The sequence below is a fragment of the Megalobrama amblycephala genome, linkage group LG4 (genome assembly GCF_018812025.1).
Source record: "Megalobrama amblycephala isolate DHTTF-2021 linkage group LG4, ASM1881202v1, whole genome shotgun sequence".
NCBI classification, from domain to species: Eukaryota; Metazoa; Chordata; class Actinopteri; order Cypriniformes; family Xenocyprididae; genus Megalobrama; species Megalobrama amblycephala.
This window is the reverse complement of record NC_063047.1, coordinates 18,512,357-18,530,004: the sequence shown is the minus strand read 5'-3', so window position 1 is coordinate 18,530,004 and position 17,648 is coordinate 18,512,357. Positions and strand designations below refer to the sequence as shown.

At 37.3% G+C, this 17,648-nt stretch overlaps 1 protein-coding gene across 3 annotated transcripts in view; it reads left to right on the top strand.

Moving 5' to 3' along the window:
• Positions 1–17,308, top strand: part of LOC125266916 (proteoglycan 4) — a 136,707-nt gene extending 119,399 nt beyond the window's left edge. For all 3 annotated transcript variants that reach the window (XM_048188044.1, XM_048188045.1, XM_048188042.1), the window contains one exon: positions 16,175–17,308. In XM_048188044.1, coding sequence (XP_048044001.1) covers positions 16,175–16,355 — 181 coding nt within the window. In that variant the 3' untranslated portion in view covers positions 16,356–17,308. The remainder of the gene's footprint in view (positions 1–16,174) is intronic.
• Positions 17,309–17,648: the final 340 nt, after the last annotated feature.

The following is a 17,648-nucleotide window of genomic DNA, read 5'->3' as shown; positions in this document are numbered from 1 at the left end:
CAGTAAGTTGCAGAAATGATTCCACTGGCCTCAGTTGTGTGCCGATGAATAAAGATACATCTAAAAGAAAGGTTCTTCCTCCAAGGGCTTGTTTTAGTGTGGGCAGGGGCGTCCCCATGGGTACACTTGGCATTTCCGTGCTCTACAGCTTCGCCTTTACTCAGCCGGGACACACGCACACCTCACATACACACATACTCATACACACATTTTACAACCTTGAAATCAAAAAGCCCTTTCAAGTGCAAATTAATGCTCCTTTCCATCAGATAAGAGTGACGTGAACAGATTTGCAGATTTCCATTTCAAAGCGGCAGAGTTTGTCTTGATAAACAGCTCTCCGGCCTGATTGTGGAGTTTACAAATCCGCTCCGAAAGGCCCGATAAGCGTCCGACGCGACCACCACCGATACAAAATGGACATGACTCTACTAGAACCCTCTGAGGATGCATTTGAGTGGTTAAACAGGAGGCGTTGCTTGAATTACTTTAGCGTCATTGGAACCGCTCGAGCTGCACAGCCAGGCTGATCAAACAGGCTGTAGTTTGCCTGAGCGAATCACGGTATCAGCAGAAAACAGTGTAAATCTTGTCTGCCAGGCACTTGTTCTGAATTCAAGCTGTGTTGTAAATACAATCATAAATCTGCAGATAAATGTGAACGTTCACTCGCAGATTAGCATGAGAGATTACCGCTAATCAGACGTTGTGGTTGTAACTCACACATGTAAATAATGCATTCATGAAACCAAGAAACCAAACATGCACAGTCTTTGTTCAGAATGCAGTACTACACTGCTTATATTTAAGCAGTCATTTTAATTTTATGTATGAATTGCTTAACTCTTGCCAGCCTGATGGTAACGGAAGGTCAAGATTAATCAAGTCACGCTGGCATACAGTATTCTGCGTAGATTGCACAATGTACAGTAGGTCATCTGTGAAGTCCATGCACAGAAAATGTTCATACTGTATACAGTACTATACACTACCAGTCAAAAGTGTTTTGTTTTTGAAAGAGCTCTTCTGCTCACCAAGGCTGCATTTATTTGATCGCAAATATAATAGAAACAACATTATTATAATTTAACAGAACTGTTTTCTGTTTGAAAATATCTTAAAATGTAATTTATTCCTGTGATGGTGAAGCGGAATTTTCAGCATCATTACTCCAGTCTTCAGTGTCACATGATCCTTCAGAAATCATTCTAATATGATGATTTACTGCTCAAGAAACATGTATTATTGTCAATGTTGAAAACTTTATAACTAGCAATTGTGAGTTTATATCTCACAATTCGGACTTTATAACTCTCAATTGCGAGTTTTTATCTCTCAATTTGGACTTTATGACTCACAGGTTTATATCTCACAATTCTGACTTTATAACTTGCAATTGCGAGTTTATATCTCACAATTCAGACTTTATAAGTTGCAATTCTTGCAATTCTGACTTTATAACTTGCAATTGCGAGTTTATATCTCATAATTCGGACTTTATAAGTTGCAATTCTTGCAGTTCTGACTTTATAACTTGCAATTGCGAGTTTATATCTCACAATTCTGACTTTATAACTTGCAATTGCGAGTTTATATCTCACAATTCGGACTTTATAAGTTGCAATTCTTGCAGTTCTAACTTTATAACTTGCAATTGCGAGTTTATATCTCACAATTCTGACTTTATAACTTGCAATTGCGAGTTTATATCTCACAATTCGGACTTTATAAGTTGCAATTTTTGCAGTTCTAACTTTATAACTTGCAATTGCGAGTTTATATCTCATAATTCAGACTATATAAGTTGCAATTCTTGCAATTCTGACTTTATAACTTGCAATTCCGAGTTTATATCTCACAATTCGGACTTTATAACTCCCAATTGCGATTTTTTATCTGTCAATTTGGACTTTATGACTCACAGGTTTATATCTCACAATTCTGACTTTATAACTTGCAATTGCGGGTTTATATCTCATAATTCAGACTTTATAAATTGCAATTCTGACTTTATAACTTGCAATTGCGAGTTTATATCTCATAATTCGGACTTTATAAGTTGCAATTCTTGCAGTTCTGACTTTATAACTCGTGAAATTATATCTCGCAATTCGGACTTTATAACTCTCAATTGCGAGTTTTTATCTCTCAATTTGGACTTTATGACTCACAGGTTTATATCTCACAATTCTGACTTTATAACTTGCAATTGCGAGTTTATATCTCATAATTTGGACTTTATAAGTTGCAATTCTTGCAATTCTGACTTTATAACTTGCAATTGCGAGTTTATATCTCATAATTCTGACTTTATAAGTTGCAATTCTTGCAGTTCTGACTTTATAACTTGCAATTGCGAGTTTATATCTCACAATTCGGACTTTATAACTCTCAATTGTGAGTTTTTATCTCTCAATTTGGACTTTATGACTCACAGGTTTATATCTCACAATTTATATCTCACGAGTTTAATTCAATTGACTTTATAACTCTCAATTGCGAGTTTTTATCTCTCAATTGGACTTTATGACTCACAGGTTTATATCTCACAATTCTGACTTTATAACTTGCAATTGCGAGTTTATATCTCATAATTTGGACTTTATAAGTTGCAATTCTTGCAATTCTGACTTTATAACTTGCAATTGCGAGTTTATGTCTCATAATTCGGACTTTATAAGTTGCAATTCTTGCAATTCTGACTTTATAACTTGCAATTGCGAGTTTATATCTCATAATTTGGAATTTATAAGTTGCAATTCTTGCAATTCTGACTTTATAACTTGCAATTGTGGGTTTATATCTCAAATTCAGACTTCATAAATTGCAATTCTTGCAATTCTGACTTTATAACTTGCAATTGCGAGTTTATATCTCATAATTCGGACTTTATAAGTTGCAATTCTTGCAGTTCTGACTTTATAACTCGTGAAATTATATCTCGCAATTCGGACCTTATAACTCTCAATTGCGAGTTTTTATCTTTCAATTTGGACTTTATGACTCCCAGGTTTATATCTTACAATTCTGACTTTATAACTTGCAGTTGCGAGTTTATATCTCACAATTCAGACTTTATAAGTTGCAATTCTTGCAATTCTGACTTTATAACTTGCAATTGCGAGTTTATATCTCATAATTCAGACTTTATAAGTTGCAATTCTTGCAGTTCTGACTTTATAACTTGCAATTGCGAGTTTATATCTCATAATTCAGACTTTTATAAGTTGCAATTCTTGCAATTCTGACTTTATAACTTGCAATTGCGAGTTTATATCTCACAATTCGGACTTTATAACTCCCAATTGCGAGTTTTTATCTCTCAATTTGGACTTTATGACTCACAGGTTTATATCTCACAATTCTGACTTTATAACTTGCAATTGCGAGTTTATATCTCATAATTTGGACTTTATAAGTTGCAATTCTTGCAATTCTGACTTTATAACTTGCAATTGCGAGTTTATATCTCATAATTCGGACTTTATAAGTTGCAATTCTTGCAATTCTGACTTTATAACTTGCAATTGCGAGTTTATATCTCATAATTCGGACTTTATAAGTTGCAATTCTTGCAATTCTGACTTTATAACTTGCAATTGCGAGTTTATATCTCATAATTCAGACTTTATAAGTTGCAATTCTTGCAGTTCTGACTTTATAACTTGCAATTGCGGGTTTATATCTCATAATTCAGACTTTATAAGTTGCAATTCTTGCAATTCTGACTTTATAACTTGCAATTGCAAGTTTATATCTCATCATTCGGACTTTATAAGTTGCAATTCTTGCAGTTCTGACTTTATAACTCGTGAAATTATATCTCGCAATTCTGACTTTATAACTCTCAATTGCGAGTGTTTATCCCTCAATTCGGATATCTCACAAGGGTTTATCTCACAATTTATATTATGCAAATCTGAGGGGGAAAAAGTCAGATTTGTGAGAAAAAAAGTCACAACTACCTTTTTATTTTATTTTTCAGTGGCAGAAACAACACTCAAAAAAATTAACTTTCACTGTTGTTATTTTCACTCAAACCACCCCTGTTCACATTACTTAAAAACTCATGTAACTACATGAACTTAAATTAACTGTGTTGTTTCTACTAAAAATGAGTATTGTCAGCTTTACTTAGTAAGTGTTTGTTCAGTCAACTTCACATTGCTGAGTGAAATGTACAAATTAATGTTGACATAACTAACTGGGCAGTGGATCCGTAGTTCCCAGCATGCTTTGCAAGGGACTGCATTAGGAAGTTTAGAGAATAAAGTGTTATTTCATGTGTTTTTCAGTAAAGGGAAAGATGTTGTTAGTTTATGTTAGTGTTTAATGTTCAGTTTTGTTGGACATTTAGAGGAGTTTCTGTAATGTTTTTGAATTTTGTGGTTACCATCATGCAGAAGAGTGTTGTCTGTGTTTAGGCTGTGAGCGCTCATTTAGCATGTTTAGGGTGGAATTCCTGCTCTCAATTCAAGTGAGTTTGTTCAATGAGTTATTTGAGTGCATTTTGTAGAGAAAATAGTTCATTTAATAAGGTAAATTAAGTCAATAAATGTGTTCACCTTACGTAATAAACATAACATTATTAAGTAAACTGCACATATAAATATTATGTAACAGTGACATTCAAATGATTTGTATAAACTGAAAGAAATTTTGTAAGATTTACTTGAATTTATTTTGTTCATACAACTAAATTGTCATTTGTACAAATTACTCAATATAGTTGCGTGGAACCACTTGACACTTCTTTTTTAAGTAAATCCAACAATTCATTTTTTTGAGTGAAGCTTCCATATAAAACAGTTGTGCCGCTTCATATTTTGTGGAAACTGTGCTACATTTTTCTATGATCAGTAGAAAGTTCAAAAGAACAGCATTTATTTGAAACCACACATTCAATAACATGAGATTATAAAGAGCTGTATGGAAGGAATGTTGTCATAATGTAGAACATACAGTGAATGTTTAATCCACCAGATGCTGATATAAGCACATTGTATGCAAATCATTATACATGTAAGTCGTTCGAAAATCACATCCGTTATCCTTATGCATACTATTTAGAGGCTGTTTTGAAATTCATATTACATTTCCAATATCTTTTCAAAACATATTGTATCTGCACATACAGCAACTTGTTTACATGGGATTTAGCCTGAATGCTCAGTGGTGATATCAGTAATTCGGCTCCACATCAAACATACAGATACAGAGCTGGATCATGGTCCTGCAAAGCCCCTGCGCACACATCTTTCCTTTTCTATCATGTGTGAGCTAAAGTTAAATGAGTAATGTATGCCCTGAGACGGTTGTTGACAACTGAGCTATAAAGTGGATGTGGATAGCAGTTTATTTATTTAGTTAATTTTAGAATAATTTGATGAAGAATGTTTTAGAAATGAGATCCGATTGAGATCAGAATATGAAGATACTATTGACATCTCTTCTGAAACTCTAGAGATGACTGAATAAAATAAAACAAACATCGTGGCCACCTTTGCACCTTAAATTGTAAAGCACAATCATCGTGAATTGTTATTCTCAATGACGCCAACGACACAGCTGAGTTATTGGTCGTCCTTGCAGAGGTGTCTTCCTAAACCATAATTACAATGTCCAATCTCTCTCACGGTCTGACAGTCTCACTCCACCCTTTCCAGTCTCACGTCGTGATCCACATTCCATCTTCAAGACATCAGCCAATTCTGCCAAGCTTCCCGCCCAGTACAGCGGAATCAAATCCACACTCCATCAGGCTCCAAGAAAGTCTTTCATTATCTGCTCATCCTCTCAGAAATCGTATCCTGTCGTTATTTGTAACTCTCCGTTTACACATCTTACTTTACTTAGGATTGTCTCAATGGAATAGTAGAAGTTGCAAACTGCAGAGTATGTAGTATCCCCTTATTTTGCAAATATGGAAGTAAGCTATATTCTGTGAATGTGTGTGATATCTGATGCATTAGACGCTATGGAGAAACAACTTCAAGAACAAAGTGCAGTAAAACGGTAAAATGATTATGATAATAAATTAAAATACAGCAAATACCAGTTTGCATTATTAAGCAGCATAACAGACTATTTTGGGACAGGTAAAATAATTGAATTGAACAGAATTACACTGGAAGCCTCACATATTCAAGTTACAAATGGCTGCACCCGCTTTTACATTAAAAATAAGGTGGATACTGCCTTCTGTTTACTAACAGTATGTCTAAACAGTAGGCAATACAATAAAGTATTAAACAGTATTGTTGCAATTTTGTCAAATGAAGTACATTGACAAATAAAGTTATTTGCATTTATACTGCAATTAAAAAATCCAATCAAATTTTTTTTTTTTTAAATGTTAAAAATATACATTGCATTTAGTAGTTCAAGTATCCCATGCATACTGTATCACATGCACAATGTATGTTTTATGAAAATGTATGTATCATTTAACATCACCGAATCAACCTAAATACATTAACTTATACTTCAAAACTAAATTAAATTGGTACAAATATCTCTTAAAGGGTTAATTCACCCAAAAATAAAAAACTATTAATCACTCACCCTCATGTCATTCAAAAGACTTTTGTTCATCTTCAGAACACAAATGAAGATCTTTTTGATGAAATCTGTGAGATTTCTGTCAGTCCATTGACATCTACGCAACTGACACTTTGACGCTTCAAAAAGTTCATAAAGAGATCGTAAAACTAATCCATATGAATTGAGTGGTTTGGTCCAAATTTTTCTGAAGAGACTCAATCGCTTTATATGCTGAACAGATTTAATTTAGGCGTATTCACATATAATCATTCAACAACTCACACATCAGTTGTGGTAAATGGAAGCTCAAGCATGTTTGCTTGATGTGTGAGAACCAATGAGGTTCATTCTTGTGTGTTACGCAGCACGTTTGAGCTTCCGCAAGAACCAATGAGTTTTGTTCTCACGTGTCACGCAGGTTCGGTTGAGCTTCTGCTCTATGTTCGCTGATCAATGTTTATATGTGAATAAAAGCTTAAATTAAATCTTTTCAACATATAAAACATTCCAATGTCTTTTGATCATTTATGACTAAACCGTTCATTTCATATAGTTTTACAACCTCTTTGAACTTTTTGAAGGGATAAGATCTTTATTTGTGTTCCGAAGATGAATGAAATTGGGTGAGTAATTAATGACAGAATTTTCATTTTTGGTTGAATTATCCCTAGGGCTGGACGATTAATCGAAAAGTAATCGAAACCGAAATTCAGAACCTCTAACCGACGTAATTTTCCCATGTCGGTTATTTCGTTTTTTTAATCCTGTTAATACTTCCCCCTTAAAAACATAACTGCGTGTGTAGCCACGTGACTCCGCCCCGTCCAGTCAGTGGCATAAAAGCAAAACACGGAGGTGAACGCCGGTTCAACACATAGTGATGGCGCGCGAGCGGTGAGCCTTGCGTCTTGCGTCTTCACTAAACTTTGTCAGTTGTATTTGTTTTATGGTTTGGACATTCAAGCGATTAGACGATCGGATGTGTATTATTATATTGAGCTACCGCGCTCGCAGTCTATGATATATACAAATATCTATGCCGCGCTCGCGCAGCTGCATGTGGCACGAACACTCATACAAACAGCTGCGCAAAACGTGAAGATCGCGCGCACACAGAGGAACGCAGAAACTTGTTGTCAGCGCTGTCCTGTGATTTATCACTAAAATAGCTTAGAAACTCAAAAGTTATAGCATCTATTTTTTCTACTTTTGAAGGAACTATTTTCAACCCACAGCTTCACAATTAATAGAGAGACGGTATGACTAATTCACACACGCAATCACTACTGGTACTGTGCTAATTTATCTTTATCTGATTTACAACGAGCAAAAACCTGTAAGAAATGTTACAAACCATAGATAAAATAATTGCTGATAGTGAGCTATGATGTCAGATCACTCTTTCAACAGGAAAAAAAATATCCCACCTTAATAGTCAATCATAGGCTATTTACAGTGCAAACCTTGTCAGTGAACTATGAGGGCAAAAAAAAAAAAAAAAAATTCAGAAATAAAATAATCGTTCATTAATCGTAATCGAGGTAAAATGTTCAATTAATCGAGGTTTTGATTTTAGGCCATAATCGTCCAGCCCTAATTATCCCTGTAAGGTAACAATTGCACTTTTTACAGCGTGCAACTGCTATTCTGAACATCCTCATAGTTTTTATTTCGTTTTGGCTTTATTTTTGACGTTTGTGATCTTTTACTGCATTTGATGTACACTACACAAGTCATTTCAGACACATGACGTCTATATTTGACAGGCTGTCATGATGGTGACATAATACTAAATGCACTTGTAATGTCTGTGCCAGGGTATTTAGATGTCAATCACCCCTGTGTGACACCACCAACTCATAAATATGCAGGCAAGTTATTTAACGCCCTTCAAGACTGCTAATGTCTTTACAGGCTTCTATTCCGTGGATTCCGGTTATAGAGATGCTTTATTCCCAGAGGAGCTCTGAGCTTCTCCCACTGATGCTTACGATGCTCTAAATTAGGACAAATCTCGTTAATACTTCTTTACCAAATTCAGCCCACCCATATTAGACCTATCCTCCCCTTGGGTGCGACTCCAACCCACACAGAGGCACATAATTTGTTGCATAGCTGAAAAAGACACACTATTCTTAAAAACCCTAAAATCGAGGTTCTGAATCATGGTGCCGCACTTACAAGAGCGTCGTATTCAGGCGAGGCAGTGTGAATGAAAGACGTTAGTGAGGGAAAGGGGTAGAAGAAGTAATATCGAGTTCAGACACTAGTCCATCCATTCTCAGGACCAGAAGCGAGGTAATTAGGACTGCTGGGAGGGACAGAGTGCTACTCTCCTTCTCAGCAGGTCTTTTTATTCCTGAAATGATTTATCTGGTAGGAGAAAATGCTGGAAGTGCTAGTCGGTGGAAATACGGAGGGTTTGATTCTCTGGACCTGAGCCTCATGCATAAAACTTCACTTTGTTTTTCCACGCATATCAAAAGTTTGTGCATGCAGAAAGAGCAGAATATATATGCATATGGATGAACTGTATTGATATCAGAATCCAGTGGTTTGCAGTTTTTGCTATTTTTCCAGAGTCTTGTTTTAAAACACTGATAATTCATTATGCAACTTTGAAAGAAACTGAAATAATTGGATTTTCTGTGGCATGTTTGTACATTTATTTAGCTAACCTACTGTATACAGTGCTTTAGAACCCAATTTGACAATATAAAAATTAAGTAACTAGCTGATTAATGGAAAATAAAGTACTGTTTATTTGCATATGACAGACAAAATGTAAACCATTTGAATACCACAATTAAGAAAAATAAACTGCACATTCTATAAAAATCTTCTTAAATTCAAACTGGTCTCGCTGGAACAAAAAGCAGCACAAGTTACAAGGCCTGTAAAATTAATCAAATACATAATCACGATTATAGCTTTTGCTGATTAGATCTACTTCAATGTTTTTTGGAGCGTTGCAGTATTGTAACCAATCACAGATGTGCTTTTTGCACTCATGCATACAATGGAGAATTACAGGTGTTTAAATCAGTCTAAAAGTCTATCAGTAATCACAACAGGTACTAATCAACGGGTTTTAAGCAGTCAGATGGCTGTTTTATGTTTTCTATTCATGAGTGCTAAAGAAACATCACATGAGGCTCAAAATGAAGCTTTAAAATGAAAGCAGAAAATGATGGTAATTTGCAATTGTTTTGGTTGGGTTTAACTCAAAAAAATGTTGCTAAATATAAAAAGTGCAACCATCAACCTTCTGCCATGTTCAGCAGTATCATCCATCCATCCATCCATCCATCCATCCATCCATCCATCTATCTATCTATCTATCTATCTATCTATCTATCTATCTATCTATCTATCTATCTATCTATCTATCTATCTATCTATCTATCTATCTATCTATCTATCTATCTATCTATCTATCCCTTCATTTCTGTTGTTCTCTAGCTCTGTCTGGTTATGTGATTGCTGTAAACAATCCCGGTTTTGAGTGGTACCCGAGTCACCTTTCACTTTAAAATTGAGGAAAAATTCATTTCATCCACATGGTGAAATAAAATTGCTCTCTGTGCATGAAAGCAAACTCATGCAGTTTATTTCATTAGTAAAACCAGTGGCAACTGTAGAATTGCCTTTTGAATATGACAGATGAAATTAAGTGAAAAGTTATTTTTGAAGTATTCCTAACCAAGAAAATCCTGAAGGAATGTGTACAGGACAGTTGGAGTTTTTATCATAATTTGGAACCAGTCAAAATAGCTGTAGATTCTATTTACGCTAAGTGACAATAGTAGCATTTTCCTAGTGGTATGTTATTTACACTAAGAGAAAATAGCAATATATTCTATTTACACTATAAAAGTAGCAGTTCTTTGCAATAAGTGCAAATTGTTGTTAGATGCTGTTCTTATAAATAGTGGCAGATGCTATTTGCACCTCAGTATTGTTGTACATTAACAGGAAGCAATAATAATAGTGTAAATTATTATATTTATTAAAATTATTAAATGGATGCCACCTTATTGAGACAATAAAGCCCTCCCTACACCTTCCCCTAACCCAGTGGTTCCCAAACTGGGGTACGTGAGGTGACAAAATGGGGTACGCGAACAAAATGCTGAGTAGTTCATTTAATTCTACCTTAAAATAATATTAAAATAGAGCATGTATTTCTAACTGCCAAAATGTCGTAAATCCAGTACATTTAATCAAATTACCTCATCATTTGCAGTCAAAAATGACTGTATCCACACAAGCAGCATGCATATGATAGATTGCGTGCCGAATCTGCTGCCTTAAATCGCGCTAAATTACTGTCGTTCTCGACAATGCACCTTTGTAAAAGTGGGGATTTAGCACTTACTTGCATGAAGAACAAATATAGACACAGATAATGAATTAATTTCGATTTAAGACTCAAACTTTCTCCAGTACAAAAACATACCTTGTGTGAGTTCTTGTATTTAATGATGATAACGAGCAAGAATGCAATTGTTCTCAAATATCCACATGACTGCAAATGTGACATTATTATACAACAGGTCAAAAAACAAAACGTACATTTTAAACACAGTACTGTCAGTATTTACTCTATTTTGCAATGAAATAATTACGAGAACCACAGCAGAACTACAACACACGTCTGTGTTTCGCGAACAATTCTGCGGCTTTGAACGAATTGTGAGAGTCGATTCAATGATTCTTTCACAGCCACTTGCTTCATTACTGAATGAATGACTCGATGACTCACTCATAAAAAACAGTGACTTGCTGCCACCTACTGGCGGTTTTAGTTTAATATTTAAAAGTTTTACTTAGTTTTACCATCATTGCATATTTCTCTATTGAACATTTTTTATTTTAAACAGTATCTATTTTATAAAGTTATTCAGAAAGGTAAAAAAATGCACTGGAAAATCAATTTAGGGGGCAAATATTGTCCCTTAACGGTAAAGGTGTGACTGCAGTCGAAGTGGAATAGAGGGGGTACACAGAAGGATGGTAATGCCTTCAGGGGGTACTCAACGCTAAAAAGTTTGGGAACCACTGCCCTAACCCTACCCGATAAATACTTCATTATTAAACACTCGTTAGGCACTTTATTTCCACTTTTCAAATATTTTCTTCATTTTTATTGAAAATCCGATCTGATATGTGATGGGAAAATGGAGAAGAGCGAGTTTGGCAAAAGAGGATTCGAATTGGTGGGCGGAGTTAGTGTAAATAGCTTCTGCCAACAAGGCAGGCTATTTACACTTAGTATAAATAGACACTCCGATAAGGGCGCATGTTTTTTTTTTTAAATATTGTGTATCTTTATCATAACTCTGCCTGTATTGTATTGGAATAATGTTTTGCTACTTTCAATTCCTTCCATGCCCTACAGGAACATTTTACCCTATTCAGAAGGATAAAAGATAAGCTCATAAACATACTTGATCATTAGGAAAAAAATGAAAAATGAAACATTTCATTAAACATGGAAGTATTATGGAATCAGAGTCAAGAATAGAACCCCACTGAGCCTTTTTTTCTAAGTGTGGATGACCAAAAACATCTAAGAAGGCCTTCAAAAAAAGAACAAAAGAATAGCACTGTGACGAGCAGGGCGGGCGAGAGCCGTGAGGGAACGGCGCGAGGCCGGTGACGCGAGTGATAATGAGCGTCACCTGCGAGGCGTGCCGGCCTCGAGTCTCTCTCGGAGGAGCTCCGGAGGCATAAAAGGAGGAGCGACATCAGTGAAGGACGAGAGAGGACCAGGCCTGGACTTTATTTTACGTTTTATTATGTTTGTGTGGCCGGCAGACGTCCGCGAGGGTCTGCCGGCATTACTTTCGTTTTGTTCTTTGTTTATTTTATATTAAAGTTTTGTTGAACGTTCGCCGGTTCCCGCCTCCTTCTTCCCACATCTATGAACCGTGTTACATTGGTGCCGAAACCCGGGAGGAAGGAGGGACATGCTGTCGAAGAGCCCTCGCTGCTGAGGGGGATCGCGGTGCTGCGGAGTTCGGGCAGCGCGGGAGTGTGTGTAGACCGCGAGAGGCTGCCCGAGGCGGTGGTGCTGGAGCCTTGTGAAAGGTGGGACGGAGACCCGGATGCCGTGCTCCTGGGACGAGGTGGGGTGGCTGCCGTCCTGGACCTGGAGGGAGCGGAGGAGTCGCCGCCGTCTGCCGTGGGCCGGAGCCTGCTGCCGTCCGCCATGAAGGGGAGGAGCAGGGGACGGGGGACTCGCTGCCGGCTGCCCTCAGTCGGAGGAGCCATCGCCGGCCGCCAGGAGGCGGTCGAGGATCGGGCCGTCCACCGAGCGTCCAGTGCCACCGCATGGCACCGCGAGGAAGAGCCTCCCGGCTGGCTGAGGACCGGGCGGCAGTGTGTCTGGGAACCGGACCAAGAATTTTTTTTTTTTTTTTCTTTCTTTTTCCTCTCTCCTCTCTCTCGTCCTGTCGCTCCCCTTGCTTCCGTCTCCTTTCTCTCGTCTCGTCTGTCCTTACCCCCAGGTGCTGCGGCCGCCGAGACAGGCCCCGGGGGGGAGTAAGCGCAGTCGCGGGAGTACCCCCCGGCCTGCGAGGGGCGTTGGGGGTATGTGACGAGCAGGGCGGGCGAGAGCCGTGAGGGAACGGCGCGAGGCCGGTGACGCGAGTGATAATGAGCGTCACCTGCGAGGCGTGCCGGCCTCGAGTCTCTCTCGGAGGAGCTCCGGAGGCATAAAAGGAGGAGCGACATCAGTGAAGGACGAGAGAGGACCAGGCCTGGACTTTATTTTACGTTTTATTATGTTTGTGTGGCCGGCAGACGTCCGCGAGGGTCTGCCGGCATTACTTTCGTTTTGTTCTTTGTTTATTTTATATTAAAGTTTTGTTGAACGTTCGCCGGTTCCCGCCTCCTTCTTCCCACATCTATGAACCGTGTTACAAGCACATTGTCACAATACTCTCAAATTATATTTTAATAGTAGACAAACAACGTTTCAATCTTTGTCAGGTTATTAAAAAACATTACTTGAAAACTCAAAAATCTCAAAATAACAACACCTGAGTTGGCGTGGACAACAAACAATACAGTAATTGACTGAGACACATTGGACTCTCCAAAAATCAATGAGAACACACTGTATTTCAAAATAAGAAGGCATTTTAATTGCTGTCTTGTTTGATTTCCATGCCTACTCAGGTGTATGTATTTAAAAACTTTCAAGTTTGAACCGAAAGGATCGAAACTTTGTTTTTCTTCTAGTTTGAGAGCATTGTGACAATGTGCTGTTCTTTTGTTTCTACAAGAAAATTCCTATTAGGATTCTTAAGGATTGTTTTTCAATTATAATTGATTCCAGTATGAATCTTTTAGCATTTTTTGATTAGCGATTATCTTCAATTCAGTAGTTTGTCACTTGAGCTGTTAAACCGCCAACACCAGTGACAAAAGTGCACAAACATTCTCGAGTCTCGATTTGTTTCTCATAAATCCTGACATGTGTGCGAAGACTGTTTTGTGCGAACACAACATCTACGTGAGGCCTTTGGTCTTTAAGCCGACGCAGAGAGACTGACTGCGAGGTAAGAGGTTGGAAGAGGGATTTTTTGAAGAGGTTTAAAAGTGCTATTGTTACGGAAAGCACATAGTGTTCCCTGTCTGTCTGACATCGGCGTTCTCTGGGGGATTTCGTAGGCGAAGTGTGTGAGTGTCTTGACATGGGAACTAAGGTACCACTCGATGAAGGTAATTCTCTCTCTCTCTCTGCAATAAAATGAGTGCATATAAATATATATAAGAGGAACAATGATCTCATTAGTCACATTTAGCATGAAGAGTTATGGCCGTGTTGTTTAGTGGCACTCCATCCGTACTCTGGGAAAGCTGCTTCATGTCCACATCAGCGTTTGCCAGCTATCTGGGCCAGTGCATCATCAGCAACAATCCCAGCTGTCAGCTCTGTGCTGCTGACAAAATGTCAACGCCAAAAATTCATATGCATTTATATGCGCCTTTATTTTTCCGCAGGCTATAGCTATTTTGCTGTCTTCTGGCTTTTCCCCCTGCTTTTCTAAAGGAAAAGACAATTCTGTGATCATTTACTCACCCTTGTGTTGTTTCTTTGTGACACCAAATGAGATATTTTAAAGAATCTCAAAGCTCTACTTTTAAATATAATGAAAGCAAACTTTTGAAACTCTTAAATTTTTCAGAGATCATCAACGTTTTAGATACCATACTTACACATTCACATTCACATCATTTACCTTTTTCTGGATAGTTTACATAATTTCACCAATATTCCACCAAAATAAACTGGTGGATTTGAGATGTTAAAAGCTTGAGAAAACGCCCACTGCTGTGATTGGCTGACATCTTCGCCTATGAAGTAGCTAAGTATTACTCTCTCGAAAACTTTTAGCATGTTTTTACTATTAGAGCTCTCAAGGATAAGTAACTAATAGTGAAAATTGTTGATTATAGCATTACATTTAGATCCATGGCATTATATTTAGATCATGGCATGAAAGGTTGCAGTGATGAACACTGTAGCCGATCACAGACATGTTGTTGAGCACATGAAAGCAGTGTTGCCAATTGCTTTCAATTGAAAATGCGTCACAATATTTATAAATATAAATATAGACCAGTGGACACAATAATAATCCAAATAAGGTTTGTCCAAGAAGTAGTTAGATTTGTCAAAAGTCGTTAAATCTAGTGACAAAATCACTAAATTGGCAACACTGCATGAAAGCAGTGATCTCGTCATTGCAACACAATTTCTGCACACTAACGAATGCTTTCATCTTAACTAACAGTACAAACTTGATGAAACTAAGAGATTAGTTGAATAAAATAGGAGTTTTGGCGCTGTTTGATTGACAGCTCCATCGATTGTAAAGGGAGCGTTCTTTGATTGCTTTCTATATATAATTTAATCACCGTTTAAATAACAGATCATTTTCATCCTACAAAGAGAAACAACGTGAAGTTGAGCGTTTAGTCACTGGTTTGATTTACTGACACACAGACAAAGAACATCTGACTGTACATGAATCATTAATATCAGATCAGATCATTAGAATCAACACAGTTACTTACATGTTGTTGCATTACTGTCGAGTCCATATCGTAAAAGTCTGTTTGCGAAGCCTGTGCCGAAATGTGATTGATTTACCAAAGAATCCACAGTGAAATGTACCGAATACAAATAAATAAAGCTCAACTGAGACATTCACATTGTTTAAAATAAATAACCATATTCCTAGCATTAGGATCCTTTGAAAGGTTCCTTTGAAAAGTTATCCCCTATAACACGCCAGTGGGCGGGGCTAACGTTGCAATGATGAAGTAGGTGTTGATTTCTTCTGCGAAGGTGGTGTTTCATCTATCTATGAAGAGTCGTTCGCTGGGCCTGGTGTCAATAAAAGCTTTTATTGGACTAACAAGGAAGTTTTTAGATCTGAAACTTAAGGATATTCTTATAGTACGATGACCTCTTATATATCAAAAGCTCAAGAAAAAGTTGATTTCTCAATTCATGACCCCTTTAAGAGTGTATTTCAGTGCATTCTCAAAAAACATCCTTTTATGATGCATATTTTTTGACACAATAATAGCTGTAAACATTCTTCTCTTTCAGCGTGGAGCATGACTTTCGGCTTCAGGAGGGTCAGGTGACGCGAGCGTGGAAGGTTCCGGAGCAGCAGGAATCGGAGCAGAGCTCGCCTCAGCTGGTCTTTCCTCCTCCGCGCCAGCAGGACTCTCCACAGGCCCTCCAGACGGTCAAGAAGAGCCGCAGGAAATGCTTCTGGTTCCTCTGAACACTTTGTTAGCAGGACGTGACATTTTCTAGCCAACCTTAAGCCTCTTCTCTTCCGGTCCTGTGGTTTTACTCGTTTAGAGGCACATCATTCGCTACATGCGTTCCTTGACGAGGAGCCCTTATTTATTAACTTTTTTTTTAAAGCACCTTCTGTAATTTTCACAGAAGGCGAATTTTTTTAATCAAGATTAATGTCGTGGGCTTAAAGGCTGTTCGCTTTGATATTTCAGATTTATAGTCCATGGAGAAAACTTTCCACTTCACAAAAACATCCTTAAAAAAAAAATTATATATATAATATATATATATTCTGTCATTATTTCCTATTTTAAGTGAATTACAGGTGTTGACCAATCAGAAACACTCTCTTGCTTTGAATCATTTTGAGTGTTTGTTTTTGCCTTTGGAGGAGAGAGAGGAGACCAAACGGCTAACATCACTTACCACACCTTTAAAGTCTGTTTATTCTGCTTTAATTTTCGAGATTCATGGTGGTAATGTATGTCTCAAAAACTTCAAAGGGTGAGAAGGGGCTTTTTGTTGGTTCATGTACCCTTTGAGCCAGTACTTACTACCTGAACTTCACAGCAGGCAGTGATTGATACACAGTGACAGCGGGAGACAGGACGTTAAGGACAGGCGACATTAAAGAGAGACAGATAAAAAGAGGAATTACAGGTAAGAAATGGAAGCCAGATTACTGATTCATCATTTTGGAGCAATGAGGGTCAAAACACCAGCTTTTATACTATGAAAACGTTTCAACAAATCAATTATTCCACATGCTTAATGCTTTCATGTAGATGATCTAACAACTATACACGCACGGCGATATTAAGGCAGAGATAATGGGGAGAAAGTGGATTTAAGAAGTGTGTCATTTCATTCTTTGTGAATGCCTAATTTCAGAATCCATTAAAAAGCTCTATAAAATATTTTACTACTCAAAAACGGTGTCATGTGCTGTTTATTTGTCTTTTTATCATAGAGTACTCAATCACAGATGGCATATTTCTTTATACATGATAAATACACAACAGGTAAATTTCCAATCAAAGCTGCCAAAATATATTAATGGTGTGGATGTGGAATAAAGCTAAATTGCAAAATGATAGGTTACTGTTTTTTAGACACAGTTTGTGAAGAGTATATTTGCAAATACCTATTTAAAAAATAATGTAAGCTGTTTTTATTTCACGTCTGTAAACTGATCCACTTACAGTGCTCAGCGTAAATGAGTACACCCCCTTTGAAAAGTAACATTTTAAACAATGAACACAAAAACTATTTC